This window comes from Mastigoproctus giganteus, chromosome 7, assembly GCF_048544385.1.
Source record: "Mastigoproctus giganteus isolate SK-2022 chromosome 7, ASM4854438v1, whole genome shotgun sequence".
Classification (NCBI taxonomy): Eukaryota; Metazoa; Arthropoda; class Arachnida; order Uropygi; family Thelyphonidae; genus Mastigoproctus; species Mastigoproctus giganteus.
Genome location: NC_143581.1, coordinates 10,064,991 through 10,081,994, shown reverse-complemented (window position 1 = coordinate 10,081,994; position 17,004 = coordinate 10,064,991). Strand labels below are relative to the sequence as shown.

Genomic DNA, 17,004 nt, shown 5'->3' with positions numbered 1-17,004 from the left:
ATTTATATTTTACTTTAATTATTTATATTTTACTTTAATGTACCGGTAAGTTGTCGATTTTTTCGTTTTTTCCGTTTTAATTTCTGGAGGGTATCATACGGAAGTGTTCCATGTACTATATTGAGGTAAACTCCTCTTATTAATTTACTAATAAAAAAAAAATATATATGTTCATCCTTACAGAATCAAAATCATGAAGAGTTCACTAATGCCCCTACTTACTTTTTTTTTTTTTATGAAAACCCCAAACACGAAAGGTATCAAAACCTATAGTACTTAGTACCGTGCATGGGTTGAAGGAGAAGTATGGGGGAAGGGGAATGCCGGAAAACTTTGCTCTAGAGACTAAACATGGGTTTCACCACTTCAAGCCAATAAGCAAAGTGGTGGTATTTCACCGGTTAATGAAAGTCATCTACACCCTACTTACTGTGCTAAATTAATGCTAAAAGACAGTGAATATGAAGTCTAGGTTCCTGTCATGTTGGAACGTGGTCATAATTTTTAACAATAAAAGTGGAATGTAACTATATATTGTATTTAGCTTAATTTATGATCTTTCAATCAGTTGTATAATTTCTCTAAATAGGCCTACAAGACTGGGACAATTCATATTGAACAATTAAACTTTACACCAGCCGGTATTCAAATAAACAAATTCCAATCCTGTAACTAAAACACTTTATTTACAATAAAATAAAATAAAATATATTGTAGTCTAAAACTGATGTGATTTAATTTACAATAAAATACAAAAAATATAAAATATATAAAATATGATGATAAAAACAGTTAATAAAATACCGTAACAACTGTAGCTTTCGGAATTTCCCATTTATGCACCGGTTCCGGTGCATAAATGGGAAATTCCAGCCTTACTCCCGAGGAACCATGTGACGAGTGCCGTGGATCTGCTATTTAAGGATGTGCCGCACAGCAGAAATATGCTGTTGAGAAAGGAGATCGCTATCTCCGAAAGCTACAGTTGTTACGGTATTTTATTAACTGTTTTTATCATCATATTTTATATTTTTTGTATTTTATTGTAAATTAAATCACATCAGTTTTAGACTACTATATATTTTATTTTATTTTATTGTAAATAAAGTGTTTTAGTTGCAGGATTGGAATTTGTTTATTTGAATACCGGTTGGTGTAAAGTTTAATTGTTCAATATGAGTTGTATAATTTTCAGAATTTTTTCCACATCTGGAGATGTACTACTAACAGAAGTTGTGTGTGTGTGTATTCTGTGGGTTTACATGTTTAACCCAGCAACCTGACAGGCCCTACAGAAAAATATGTAACCCTGGTGCCTCACTGGTTGGGGACTAGTAGTTGTTACTTTTTCTACCTTAATAGTATCTTTAGTTTTGTATGTGCTTGTTTTATGTCTGTTTATATTGTTGTTCACTTTGTGTAAGCTGGGTGGGCCAGTGTGTTATCATTTACATTACTTCATTGTGTCTGGAGGGAAAATAAAGCCATTTTACAATTCTGTGATGGTGAAACTGACATAATGGATGAGTTACATGCTGCATATCATATCAGCCTGAATACGCAATATGCTGGTCCATGGTGATTTTTTTTCTTCCGTAATGAATTTAGCAGGTGTCAATTTGCAAGTGGCATTTCTTAGTAATGATACCCATGCAGAGGTGGTAATATGGAAAGGAGGCTATTCATAAGAAAAATAAAGATGAGCACATATTGCCATTATTTTTGTATTTCATTTGTTCAGAATTTTCATGGAGTGAATGTCACAAGAACCTTGGGGGAAAAAAGATATGGATTATTTCATGTTTGTAATATTTTCCAGGCAGAATTAATAGAAATTTATTTATATTAATTTAAAAGTATTTTTTGTAAATATTGGCTTAATTTGTTATGTTTGAGAAATGCTAAAGTGTGCAATTAATGCTTTTACAAACTTAACTTTGACAGAGTTTGTTTCATGTTACTAACATTTTTCTGAAAATTTTAATTTTTTTTTTTTTTTTTTTTTTGTTAGTTGTTGGTGCATCAGCTTCTCTGGCCATAATGCACCTCCCAAAGTTTTTGCATTTTACTGTGATCCAAGCGCGAGGTGGGATTCGAACCCGCGACCTTTAGGTTGCCAGGCAGGCACTTTACCCACCTGGCTAGCCCGGTTGGCAAATTTTAATATAGTTAATTTTTTTTTTTTTTTTATTGAGTGTTTTTATTGTATTTTTGGCCAAAAATACAATATTTCTAAAATTTTCAATTCTAATTAAAAAATTAAGAAATAAAGTCAATAAGAATTGCAATCTACTGATAAAAGCCCAAGCACAATTCAAAAAATTCAGGATTTTTTTATATCAGTTGAGCAACAAAATAGGATAATACTACGTCAAGTTCATAAAGATTTAATGGCTAACATAAAGAAACCCAATGTGAGAACTATGAAAAACTTTGGGAACCTTACTGGACAAACTAGTTTGTCGCTACTGCAGTTTCTCCCTGCATTTTCAGTAAACAGACGGTGTATGTTATCGGTAGTGGCAGTAGAATTCAAACATGATGTATTGATTGACACATAGGCATGACGCACAACGTAATGATTATTTGTTTTTTTTTTTCATTATTAAAAGCAGATTATTGGAGTACATGAATGTTTTCACTATTAAAAAAACATATTACGATTTCTTTGTACATTTTTAAAGTTAGGTTTCCTTACCTAACTTTAAAGGTTAGGTTAGGAAATAATAGGAAAAGAAAGAAAGAAAGATTCTTTATATATATACGTATCATAACATCAATCACTTAACACTATAATATTATCATCTGTCACACCTACGTGTCAATCAGTATATCCTTCTCGACTTCTACTGCCACTACTGATAACACATACCGTCTGTTTACCAAGAATGTAGGGAGAAACTGCGGTAGCGGTAGACTAGTTTGCCTGGTAAGATTCCTGTAGTTTGCCGTGGTTCTCGTGTTGGTTTTCTTGACCTTTGCCAATTTAACTTTTGATATCTAATTTTAATGCTTGTGTAATTGAATTAACTGGTGCATTATTTGTGTTGTTTGTGTTATGTTGCATAATGTAATTGTGTTTATTGTTAAAAGAAACTAGGTTACTTTAAATTTGTTGAGAGATGTAACTGTGATGCACTGTATTTAACTTTAACAAGGTTGTGAAACAGAGATTTTGAATTTTTCTAAATTCTGTTCAGTATGTAATTGGTTAGTTATCATTCTGGCTTAAGCTGGATCTCTTAGTCTTCCAGTTTTTGATTTCTGAAAGTTGACAGGTATGCAAATGTAAAATCCTAAGAAAGGATACAGTATTGATAAAATGTAACAATTTCTATAGCCACCTCCAGCACAGAGCCACATGCCGCCTTCAAACCAACAAGGGCAGCCTATTGATGCTTCCTCCATACCCCAGAATCAAGCACCACCCACTAATATGAGTCAGAGTAAGTTTTATTTCTTCAGTGCTTCAAAAAAATAAAAAAGTAAATTTTATCTTTCTGTACATAAGCTGAGCTTTGCATTATTACACTTGTAGTTTAACTAACTAAATAATCAAGAAATTTGAAAATTTTATGCATTTCTGCATTCAGTTGCCAGTTTGGTGATGCTTTGGTTCATCCATTGAGAGATACCAACATTTCTGCCTTCATAGCTTTGGTTTATGTTTAAATAAATCAAAGCTACAAAGGCCGAAAGCTTACATAAATCAGAGCTACATAATGGGACAATATAGTTATCCACAAGTTGGCTTAACTTGCAAATAATATTTTCATATAAATAGCATCACCATAAAGGCAATTCCACTATTTATATATAAAGCTCAAGGCAGTGGCTTACCTTTTTTTGGTGATACTATTCATGTTAAAACTATATTATCAGTTTAGGTTGACTCATGGGTAATAATGTCTCTCATGTGAGCATAAGCGCAAGTCTTGATGGCCAAAAAGTTATCTGTCAGTAGAGAACCAAGGTATCTCCAAAGCAGAAATTTTACTTCAATATGTGCAGGGTCAGATTTACATATAAGCTAAACAAACTATAGCTTAGGACCTCACATTATAAGGGGCCTTGCTCCATCTTAAAAAATCTTTTTTAATTTTGTTACAGGGTGAACTGTAAGAGAGAAGTGCCTCATAAATGTTATAGCTTAGGGCCACAACAAGTTTAAATCTGGCCCTGAATATATTTGTGGTTTCCTAATTATTTTAGTGCTTTGGTTGAAATATAAGTAATCCCACACATTGTCTTTACCACTTTGGTAAATATATTTACTAAATAAAATTGTGGAGCAGAAATAAGTAAGCAACAGGTTTGCTTATTCCTGCTCAAAATCAAAAGTTGAATAAAAACACAGAAGAATGTCAAAAATTAATGTAAAAATGATGTTTAGTTCATTTCACCAGTTAATGCTATTATTAAACTAAAATAAGATCACAGATTATTGGGGAGAAAAAAAATAAAATTAGGCAAAGTTTTTGTTTAAAGTGATGGTTGTAAAATAAAAATTATTATTTCCCAGGGTTTTTTAATTTGGTAACAGATTTATAAAATGAAAATCAAATCTTGCCGACATTTTTTGCACTTGATAGTTTGTCAGTAGTTGGTCATCTGCTGTTTTTTAATTTTAATCCTTTAGTGGCCACAATTGGTGGATTTATAGATGGTATTTATTTTTTACGTGCAGTATGTGGTTTCTATCGGACATTAATGCATTCATTCCATAGGTTAAATGAAAATTTATTTATGATTCCACTTTCCCCACAATTTTACACGTACCTGACTTTTGTTGGGCCTTTAAATTATACAAAACAAAGGACTAAAAGTGTGCCAAAAATAATTGATCTACTTATTGACTGACATTATGCAAAAACTGTTCTCTCTCTCTCTCAGAAATTAACTATTAGTCTGTCACTACTTTAAGTTGCATTCGTCATCATCATCAGCCATTTTCAATCCACTGCATGATGAAGGCCTCTCCAGCAACTTTCCAGTTCCTTCTGTTTTGTGCAGTGGCCATCCGTTTACTACCCATGAACTCGTGAATTTCATCTGTCCATCTCCGTTGTTGTCTTCCAGGTTTTCTTTTAGCTCCTCTTGGGTACCATTCTGTTATTTTCTTAGTCCATCTATCATCATGTCTTCGAGCTGTGTCCAGCCCAAGACCATTTCAGTTCTTTAGTTTTGATAAGAGTGTCCTTTACTTGTGTTTGGTGCCTAATCCATGTATTTCTGTATTTCTCTTCTTATCTAACAGTCTGATTCCTATTATAATTTGTTCCATTCTTCGCTGTGTGGTTTTCAGCTTCTCTTCCATTCTTTTGGAGAGTGCCCAAGTTTCCCTTCCATAAGTTGTGGTGGGGAGTATACATTGGTTCATTATTTTATGTTTCAGACTATATTTCCTGAATGCTATCCATCTGAAATTTATTCTTCTCTTCACTTCCAGCCATTTATCATAATTACAGCTAATTACTTTTCCCAGATAAGTATATGAGTCCACCTTTTTGATTACTGCTCCTTCAATGATTATATCTCTTTCTGTGGCATACTTGTTCATCATGACTTCTGCTTTAGCCATATTCATCTTTAGTCCGAAATCCTCACAAACTCTACATAACTGATTAAGATTTTCCTCTAATTCTTTGGGATTGTAAATGGTTTAGGTACTCTCCATTTACATTGACTCCTTTCTGCAATCAGTCCAATCTTCAAGGGCAGCAGTAAACAACTTCGGAGATATTGTGTCCCCTTGTCGAATTCCTTTCTCAATTTTACATTTGCTACTGTCTTTGTCTAGTCTAATAAAGGAGGTAGCATTCTCGTATATTTTCTTCAAAATCATAATGTATGGGGTGTCTATATGCCTTGTCTTTCCAGTGCCCAAAACATTGCCTTATGCTGTGTGGAGTCAAATGCCTTTTTATAATCCACAAATGCCAGGCATAATGGCGTTTTATGTTAACTTGCTTTCTCCATTAGCTGTGATATTACTTGAAGGTGATTCCTAGTTGAGAATCCTCTCCCAAAGTCAGCCTGAACAACTTGTAGACATGGGACAACAAGCTAATTGGTCTATAATTTCCAATTTCTGATTATCTCCTTTCTTATTCAGCAAAATTATGATTGCATTATTCCACTCCTTAGGCGCCTTGCCTTTCCTAATGTATTTTGTTAAGAGTCTTGCCAGTTTCTGTGTCATGTATTTTCCTCCTAATTTTAACAACTCTACAGTGGCTTCATCTTTACCCGGAGCTTTCTGATTCTTCATTTTCTTCAATGCATATTCTGCCTCATCAGGGAGGATATTGGGTATGTTGTATGTGTTGCTAATTTGTGGTCCTTTCCCACTGCTTGCATTATTTACTTGCTCCTTATATAATTCTTTATAGTAGTCTTCTGCTATTTGAATTATACCTTCTCTGCTATTTATAAGACACCATCACTATTATTCAGTTTCAGTATCATTTGTCTTTCTGTATTACTGCTCATGACTGCTGATTTAAGTCCTTTGTTTTCCCTTAATGCTTGTTCTACTTTTCTTGTGTTAAATCTTCTTATGTCCTCTCTGAGTCTCTTTATAATGACTTTGCATAACTCAGCATACTCAATTTTGTCCTTATCAGTATCTTGTTGATCTTGCTCTTCATTTGTTGTCTTCAGTTCATCACGACAAGTGTTTCATGACTTAATTTCTTCTTCTTTGGATTTCTTTTTACCTATAGGTTTCTCGGACTTTATCACTTTCAGAAAATTGTTGTATTCCTCGTCGATATCTTGGTCCTGAAAGGTCTTCAGAAGCTCAAACTTACTCTTAAGTTCCAGCACATACTGCTTTTTCTCATCTTCTGTTATCTCAAAAACCTTTGTATTATTTATTCGAGTCAGTTTTTTCCTTTTCTTACATCTATATCAAGTGTGCTTCTTACCATTCTGTGATGGCTTCCAACATTTACCTTGTTCGGGATAGTAACATCATTCGCAATATATCTTCCGTTAGTGGGGATGAAAGTCAATTTCATTAGTTGTTAATCCATTTGGGCTCTTCCATGTCCACTTTCTGTTCACCCTTTTTTTGAAAAAAGTGTTCATTACTGACATTCCTTGAGATTCTGCAAATGCCGCAACTCTTTCACCTCTTTCATTTCTTTCACCAGTTCCAAAATTTTCTATAGTTTCCCTTTCTGTGCTGTTTTGTCTGTTTCCAACCTTAGAATTGAAGTCCCCCATAATAATGGAGTAATGAGTTTTCTGTTCATCTAGAAGTCTCAATTTATGTTGGTGCATATATCATTATAACCTTTAGTTTGTACCTCTTAGAAATCCTGAGTAGTAGTCTTGAAACCCTTGGTGATGTACTTTTGAATTCCAAAATGTTGTTTTTTTATATCTTTATAGACCAGAAAGCCAACTCGACCTCCGCTCTTTTCACTGTTTCCATTGGTGTACAGCAGATTTACACTTGATAAATTTATAAGTGATTCATTTCTTCTTCTTGTTTCTGCCAAGCCGATGATATTCCAATTCACATTTTCTGATTCCTTTTCCAGTTCTAATATTCTATCTTCACCGATGAGCGATCTTACGTTGTAACAGGCCAAGTTCAGTTTCCATGCATGGCAGCCTGGTCATACCCAGAGATTCTTAGCACCCTCTGCTTCTACTCTGATCCTCTCGCTGCTGTAAGAGGGAGAGTGAAAGCTGTTGGGGACTAAGGGCCATTTGATTTGTCATGTTGTCATGTGCTGGAGGGTTTGGTCTTTTGCTCTTCACACTGACCAGGCGTCTTGAAGAGAACCTCTCTACATGTTCGTTGCCACCAAAATGACGTAACAGGGCTTACCATCGAGAAGGTGTGCATAAGTGGATTTTAGGGAGGCAGGCCAACTGGACTTCTCCTTAATCTTCTAAAATAGAAAGATATTGGATCCATCAGTGTTTTAGACTGAGTGTCTGATAACACACAGAATGTTCCCCTCTAAGCCCCCCAGTTGCATTATTAGTATGTTAATTTTGCTAATAATACAATCTACAAAGTTAAATAAACAACCTGATTTTGAGGTGGCATTATCTCAAGTAGTGCTCATTTCACTTTGCTGCTTGTGTTATTAGGGTAGCTAAGACACTAATGTGCAGGATTTGCCCCAATAATCTGATACATTGTAAAATACACATAAAGGAAGTGGAAAATCATATTTTATGGAAAATGGACTATAAAAGTGAAGGTATGACACTTAAACATTTTAAGCAAATATTGCACATTTAGTAACAAAAATCGTTATCTGCAGTTAAACTATACAATGAGAAGCTAAAATGTAAAAGTGAAAAAAAGAAAAAAATCATCATTTAAAACCATTGTTTCACTATTTTTTTCCTTGCTATCCTATTTCTTTTTTGAGATGTAGCCTTAGTCAGCTTACTGAAGGGTTTGGGGGCTGTCTGACAAGAAGATCCCAACATCTCTTAAGCTAGTCTTGTGGCAAACTGCTGGGGTCCAGACTGAATATAGTCCTTCTCATGGTGTAACTAGTTATGTAGCAGGAACTTATTACTTATTAGAATTTTGCATTGGTCAACAAGGGTCCTACTGTGATTGTCATGGCACTGGAATACAGTACTAAATACCACCAGCCAGATAGGTAGCATCAACATCAGAAAAATAAATAAATAAATATATTATATTAAAATTATATTAGACATTTTTGGGTCCTTGAGGCTGTCATAGCAAGCCAAGCTAAGACGGATTTAATTTTCAGGCAACGATGGACTTAATTTTGGCAAAGTCTGGTTTGTCTGTGACAGCCATTATCCTCTGCTTGCACCTTCACGATGGTGGGACTTGTTAGTAACCCTGGGTATAACCCCCATGTGCAGGACTTCAAATGTGGCATCTAGTATATGAGGTATACCCACACCACATGGAGGAATGCTGCCCCTCTGTGTTACCAGGCAACACTAGGTGGCAGATGACCAGAAGGATTGGGTCGTACTTTCCCCAAGCACTAGTCATTTTTTCATATATTTCTTTAGCATTTCTGCCCTCTTTGGGAAAAATTTGATTACCGAACAATACTTGATTTTCTGGATATTTGTTCTTCTTCCACCTACCAAAATAAAAAATTAAATGTTAGAAACTGCATAAGACAATTAAGATATCAAAATAATCTGTTCTATAATTTATTAATATATTTTATATACTCTGTTTTCGGAACTTGACCACTTCTCGTAATAGTTGTCTTTTTAATGGAAATCATTACATTAGTAATGGCTTCTTGTGTTACCAATTCACATAGTAACGTAGAATGAATTTTACATTTGAATAGAATATACTAATACTCTTTAGAGTTGCATTACATAGAAAAGGACCTTTCTTTTATTATTTCATGTGATTTTGGAAGTGTTATTTTGAATGTGAAGTTTACTTATTTCCCAGACATTAACCTTGTATATCATTCTATATTTCAGCTAATTCAATGCCTTCAACAGTCACCAACTCATCTCTTCCAATGGGTGGTTCCCCACATGCAGGTTATAGTTCAAGCATTTCAGTAGGCCAGTCTCAACAACAACAGCAGCAGCAACAACAGCAACAGTCTCAAGTTCAGCAGCCTCAAAACCAACCACAAACTCAGCCACAGCAATCACAACAGCAGCAGCAGCAGCAACAACAGACAGCTCAGTCTCCACACCAACCACAACAAAATCCACCGCAACCGCATCAGTCATTGAATTATTCTAGGTCTTCCATGATACAGCAGCAGCAATATAACATCTCTCAAGGTGTGTTTGGTTGTTTTATACTTTAAATAGCAAGCAATAATTATCTTTTCCACTACTTATGGCAATAAAGAGTGGAAGAAAATAATCCAGTAGGTCATTCTATTATGATTCTATACTAAATTTGATACCACACAAGCATAAAACTCATAGCATCAGCTAAAAAATTTATTAATTATCACACACACACACACACACACACACACACACACACACACACACACACACACACACACACACACACACACACACACACACACACACACACACACCTATCTAATATACCCCCAGTAGCAAAATCAATGAAAATGATTTATTTATTGGAAGCTTGTCAGTTTAACTTTGTGGTCTTGGTGCTACACCTCTAAGGGTGTCTTAAAAATAACAAGGTTGCATTCATTGATTAAAGATACAAATCAGTGATTAGTATTAGCATGGTGCATGGAAGCACTGGGCTTCCTTGCAATATGAAGGGTTAAAAGAAACTTATGTACAATCTGTAACTGTTTTGCTTTTGTCACCTTTACTAGCCATACAGTTCAGTGTATTAATGTATATTAAAGCTGTATATTAATATGTTAAAGTAAACATTATGTTATTTATTATGTGTAATTATGCATGCCTGCTTAGGCTTATTTATTATATATGCCTGCTAAGGAGAGCAAGTATCCATGCCTTGAGATATTATTTGCTATTTAGGTATTGGTACAGGCAACATAATGTGGGGGGTGGAATTTAAAAATGACTTTAGATATATATATTTTATATTTATTTTAATTATTATTTGTTTTATTTTTTGTTCCCTTATATGAGTTGTTGTCCACCTTATTTTAATTTCCCCACTTACACATCTGACTTTACTTTACAGGAGAATTCCAGATTTAAGGGAACTTCTCAATTATTTATAATTCCCTTCAGACAGGCTGAGTGTTCAAGAATGACAAACAACACACACATTAATATATAACATAACATTTTATTTACACTTATATACACAATATAAAAATTATCAACTCTCAAGCACATATTATTATTACTCAAATTTGCCTATGTATTATCAGTTATATATGGCAATTAAATACATTGGTTTTGCACTAGAAAGGTTATTTCTTTATACACAACAAACTTAATATCTTTACAAAAACTGCTATAGCTTCTTCACACATGAATAATAATTACTTAAGAGGATTAGGTACACCCTTTCTCCACTTTAAATCAAATTCTTACCTTATGTATTGATTTAGGAATTTCACTCTTAACTTCCGTTTAATTAGTACCCCATTTTGTCTTGGGGAATATAATTTCACAACTTTCTCTAATCAAGACAGATAGTACATTTGACATCAATTTCTGGACTACTGCTGGTCCCAAGTGTTAGCTACATTCATAAGGCTATTCTTTCTCTGTATTTCTCCACCCTTGCCTTCCAAAATATATCGTACCTATATGTTAAACAATAACTAATAACAAATATCAAATTTCTCTCCTTTGCCTTTCTACATATGTCTAATTATACATTAATCAAAACCCCTATCTGATTTATCTCTATATTATGTATATATAATTATATTTTTGTACATCCTTCCCTTAACATCTTTCTAACCATTATACTAATCTGATATTAGAGTTCCAACAGTCCTTTATTTGTGAGGGAGAATACTATATAACTAGTCACTTACTTAATTTTACGAATCGGATTTCTCCGTTTTGGGTCCTTCAGCTCCTTGTCTGGGAATGGCATCATCGTTTGCCAACTGCATTCATCTCAGAACTTCTAGTTTCTCCATGGGCTGTAGTCTACGTCTGGATAGGGCATCATTGTGTCTTTTAGGAAATTATGAGCTCGTCTTCGATACTGCTACTTAACCTTCGGTTCAGCTATTCTGGCGGACTAGGAATTACAACTTTATCTTCTCAGCTCACTTATCTGCGCCTTGCCATTATCACTGCCTTCAGATGATCGACTAGGGTTATTTTTCTCCTTACACTACTTATTTTCACCCTGGCCACTTTCACTACCTTCCTATAACGGACAGGTTTATTTCTCCATACACTTCATCGTTTGCATACGGGCTACTACCCTTGCCTTTAGATGACGGACAGGCTTATTCTCCTTACACTTCATTCATCTGCATACGGGCCACTACCCTTGCCTTCCTATAACGGACAGACTTATTTGCATACGGGCCACTATTCTTGCCTTCCTCCGATGACGGATTAGACTTATTTGCATACGGGGCACTACCCTTGCCTTCCTATAACGGACAGACTTATTTGCATACGGGCCACTACCCTTGCCTTCCTCCGATGACGGACTAGGCTTATTTGCATACAGGCCACTACCCTTGCCTTCCGATGACGGACTGATTCGGCTGTTCTCTTCTATTATGAAACTCCACTAACTTTTCCTTAACTTACTGACTGCACTAAACTTATCTAATCCTTCACTACTCCATCTTAACTTTGTCAGATCTTTCCCAGCTGGCTGACAGGATAGGACAGGACTTATCTAACCCTACACAATTTATTACTCATTTTCCCACTAACATTGTCAAAAACTCAACTCTGTCTTTCCTAACTCATTTCCACACACCCCCACATACTCAACTCGGGGTTCTCACTGTTTCTAACTCATCTTCATAACCGCCCACATAAAGCCCAACTGAGGGATCTGACTAACTCATTTCTATAACCACCTGCATAAAGCTCAACTGAGGGAACTGTGTCTCATTAACCCATGCTCACTCACTTTTTGTTACTCTGAATTCAGCAATGCCCCTCATAATTCCTGTCCGCCTTTTTTCTGAGTTTACCCAATCTTCTCATTTTGTCAACTTTCATCATTTCCTATTCGTCCTTTAAAATTTCTCAAGCTGTATATTCAGAGCTCATTTTAATAAATTTCCAAATTTTTCCCAGGCAATCCGCTGCTTTGAAGTTCGCCGTCACCTTCGCCACCCCTTGTTAAACTTAGCAGATTTATTTTACATGATCTAATAACCTTGCCATCGCCGACAGTCAGACGCCAATGTGATTGCTAACCGGAGTAATTTGACCCGTATTTACTACCTGGCCAATATCTACGTGTCACCGGACAAAGGGATGCCCGACAATGTTCAGTCTACAGCCCTTTGTTCTTTCAGAGCCATAGTTATTCGCACCTGCACGCCAGTAATCGCTGCCACCATTCCCGTTGTTATTGTTTGTTCTTTGCCATGGTGGGAACTGAAATGTACCCCTAATTGCTAATAGCTTACCGCTCCCTTCTCTAATTCAACCTTGTCTAAATTTAATTCCTTGTGAGTGACCTAGAATAATATTAGTGACTGGTAATGTTTACTGTCCTATTTTGCTATTTCCTAAGCTTTATTTTAAATAAATCTCACTCATTTCTAAAATATTAAATGTGTAAGATTTTACATCTTACAATAATGCACCAGCCAAAAAAAAAATGAATAAACCAAACGAAATTCAAAGCTCATCTGGAGATATTTCTCCAGCTGAGCTTTGAATTTCCCCAAGCTGTCAGCCTCAACCACCCATGGAGGCAATTTTTTCCAATCAATAATTAACAACTCACTGACCAAAAGAAAACTTTTTGCAAACCAGTTTAAACCTCTTCCACTCAAATTTGAATTTATGCTCCCTAGTTTTGTAATCATTTATAACAGTGAAAATTTTACCCTTTTTCATTTTACTTTCATTTCTCATAGCCCTATATGGTTCAATCAGAACTCCTCTAAGGTGTCTGGTTTCCAAGCTGTGCTGCTGACATTTGAATTGGGTTCCTGAGGTACCTAATTTCTATTATATCTTAACAAGCATATAGATGCAGTAGCGCATCTAGCAGTGCCTATTTTAGGCACCGCCTCACTTGCACATTCCCCTAGTGCCAGTCCTGGAAACCACCACACAATAAGAAGAAAATAATGACGAAATTTCACATGTTTGAATGATTTTTTAAACTGGAAAATGAAGAGGCTAATAGCTTCATCTTTATATTTTATGCCTATAACATTTTTAATTTTCAAGAGTTAATAATGCAAGATGCACAGCATCTTCATTAGCAATCAGTGTTTTTTTTTTTTTTTTTTTTTTTGAGTGGTGTAAATAAAATGAATTATGTGCTTACGTATTCTTAGGGGAGAATAGAATTTTAAATTTCAAAGTGCCATGTACTGTATAATGGTACTATATGTTGTACACTAGCAAATTTTCATTATAGCTTCATTTAATTTCATTATAATGACGTTTGTATGTAGTTAGTTCCAATAGTCTTTTTGAATTAGACAAAATGTTCATAAGTCGTTGGACCCAGCTCAGACTTTGAATTTCGTTGTAGACATATTTTGAGTAATTTGTAATCAAAATATGTAAAACTGAATATTGTTAGTCACAGAACAGTAGTAACTTCGAACTGCAATGTATTTTGATCTGATATGTATAAGTATAGTGCGAAAGCATCAATAATACATAGCCAAATCTGAATGAACAGAATATTAACAAAGCGGCATCGTTTTAAGTTATATCTCATATTGTGAATACCTTCACAACGAGTTGCCATGATATTGCACTACTTCGAATAAGTAACGCTTCACCTGAGGAGAAGACTAATGTTACTTATTCTCAGATGGATACCACCACCCAGACGGCACCGTTTCAGGGCTATTTGGCCCTTCTTCGGTGGGTGGGTAGGTACCCGAGTGATGGGTACCTACCCACCCATCAGTCGGGTACCTACCCACCCACCGAAGAAGGGCCAAATAGCCCTGAAACGGTGCCGTCTGGGTGGTGGTATCCATCTGAGAATAAGTAACATTAGTCTTCTCCTCAGGTGAAGCGTTACTTATTCGAAGTAGTGCAATATCATGGCAACTCGTTGTGAAGGTATTCACAATATGAGATATAACTTAAAACGATGCCGCTTTGTTAATATTCTGTTCATTCAGATTTGGCTATGTATTATTGATGCTTTCGCACTATACTTATACATAGTCTAGACTTTTCCATAGCTTGAGGCTTATGCCCTAAATGCTTTATTGATCTGATATTAAATTGACATACTGTATTCTTTTTTTTTTTAAATCAAAATTTTGGAAAAATTAAAAATCCATATCGTCATCCTTGCCATGTGCACACCATATCCAAGAATTTTATTGCTTCATACAGTATGCCCTACTCCACCTTTTCTTACTACTGAATATATCACGAATTGTCAAACAATAGAGCAAACTTATCTGCAAAAAGATCTAAACCTCCCAAACACTTCCTTGTTCATTTCACAAATACACATGGTCTCAGTTCCAATCTCAGTAATGTTCATTTAGCTTTGCAGTCTGCCCAACCCCATGTACTCTTTCTAACAGAATCCCAGTTATTATTTGATTCAACCACTACCCATCATGGTTGTCCAAATTATTTGTTGTATGATTTCTTTCACTTCAAAGGCAGTACTTGTGCTTATGTCCACTCTGATATTCCCTGTCAGAGACTTAGCAATTTGAAATCTTCTCTTTTCGATCGTCCTTGGCTTAAAATCTCTCTGCCACATTCTGTCAAATTCATTTTTGCCTCTCTTTCTCCCAACCACACTAATCACTTGGAATTCACACATGAGGAGTTATTCGAGGAAGGGCATGCCAGAAATTTATCAAACTGAGAGCAAAGTGGAGGAGAAATTGTTGAGGTCAAACATAAGGAAAGCACCTGGGGTGGATGGGAGTAAACCTTTAGCCATAATTATGACAGCTTCCTTGGACTCAGGTAAGGTCCACATGGACTGGAGATGTGCAAATGTGTCCCCAGTTCACAAAGCGAGATCAAAGGGTGACACGGGTAATTACAGACCTGTTAGTCTAACTTCTGTTCCAGTGAAAAATAATGGAGTCACTGGTTAAGGAAGCAATGCAGGATCATCTAGACAAGACTGCAGTTATAGTTCAGACACATCATGGGTTTGTTAAGGGGAAGTTTTGTCTGACAAATTTGATTGGATACTATGATGTGGTTACAAAGGAATTGGATGAAAAGGATAATTCTGATATGATATACTTGGATTTTAGGAAAGCTTTTGATACGTGGCACAAGGAAGACTACTGTACAAATTGGAGCAGTATGGCATTAAGGGCAAATTGCTACAATGAATAAAAGGTTGGTTGAATGGGAGAAGACAGAGAGTGGTTATCAACGGACACTGCTCTTCATGGAATAATGTTATTAATGGAGTCCACCAGGGTTCTGTGTTGGGCCTATTGCTGTTTTCAGTATTTAGCAGTGATATTGAAGGTGTATCAGGGTTAATGCCTACGTTTGCAGACGATACAAAGGTTGGCAGGGTTGTTTAATGACAGTAATGATAGTATACTACTGCATTTGGATCTGGAAAAGTTGAGCAGATGGGCTGAGAGGTGGCAACTGAAGTTTAACATTGACAAATGTTAAACTTCAGTTGCCACCTCTCAGTACTACATATGTGTAGCAGAACCCCAGGGTAACGTGTCAACTGGGTGGTACTACACTCAGGGTAGTGGAGAATGAAAAGGACCTGGAGTAAGTGTGCAGTCAGATATGAAGTTTTCTGAGCAGTGCAAAAAGGCTGCAAGGGTAGCTCATGTTGTCTTGTCAATGATATACAGAAATTTTGCTAGCAGGGATAAGGTGGTGATTGTCCCCTTGTATAAGGCAACGGTCAGGCCACACCTTGAGTACTGTATACAGGACTGGAGGCCTCATTTTAGGAAAGATGTAGAACTGCTGGAATGAATACAGAGAAGGGCAGTGAGATTGGTGAGGGGAACAAAGGGGGTGCTCTTGCCTGGAGAGTAGGCACCTGTGAGGTGATCTGATTAAGGTGTATAAGGCCTTGAATGTGTTGAGCAAGCTGAATGCTAATAGGATTGCTCAAATTACTCACCTGAGGGATCATAAATTCAAATTGAGGAAAGACAATTAGAATAGATGTGCGGAAATTCACCTTTAGCCAGTGGGCGGTTGAAAGTTGGAACAAACTTCCATCTGTTGTAGTGGAGGTCAGCAACTTAAATAAGTTCAAGGCAGAACTAGACAAACCAGTGCGGCAAAGGTAACTTAGTTCATTTCAATCCTTCTAAAACTCAGTCCTGTCATATCTCTCAGAAAGGACTCTTCTGCTCCTATGCTTATCTTTGATGAGGCGCGTCCGTAGCCAGGTGGGAAGGAGCAGCAGTGCGTAGCACACGCTTCTTGATT

General features: G+C 36.0%; 1 protein-coding gene across 1 annotated transcript in view; it reads left to right on the top strand.

The window, feature by feature from the left end:
• Nucleotides 1-17,004, top strand: part of LOC150082492 (uncharacterized) — a 75,753-nt gene that overhangs the window by 39,574 nt on the left and 19,175 nt on the right. Inside the window, exons 4-5 of the mRNA XM_090377529.1 lie at nucleotides 3,341-3,446; nucleotides 9,466-9,780. Coding sequence (XP_090233655.1) covers nucleotides 3,341-3,446; nucleotides 9,466-9,780 — 421 coding nt within the window. The remainder of the gene's footprint in view (nucleotides 1-3,340; nucleotides 3,447-9,465; nucleotides 9,781-17,004) is intronic.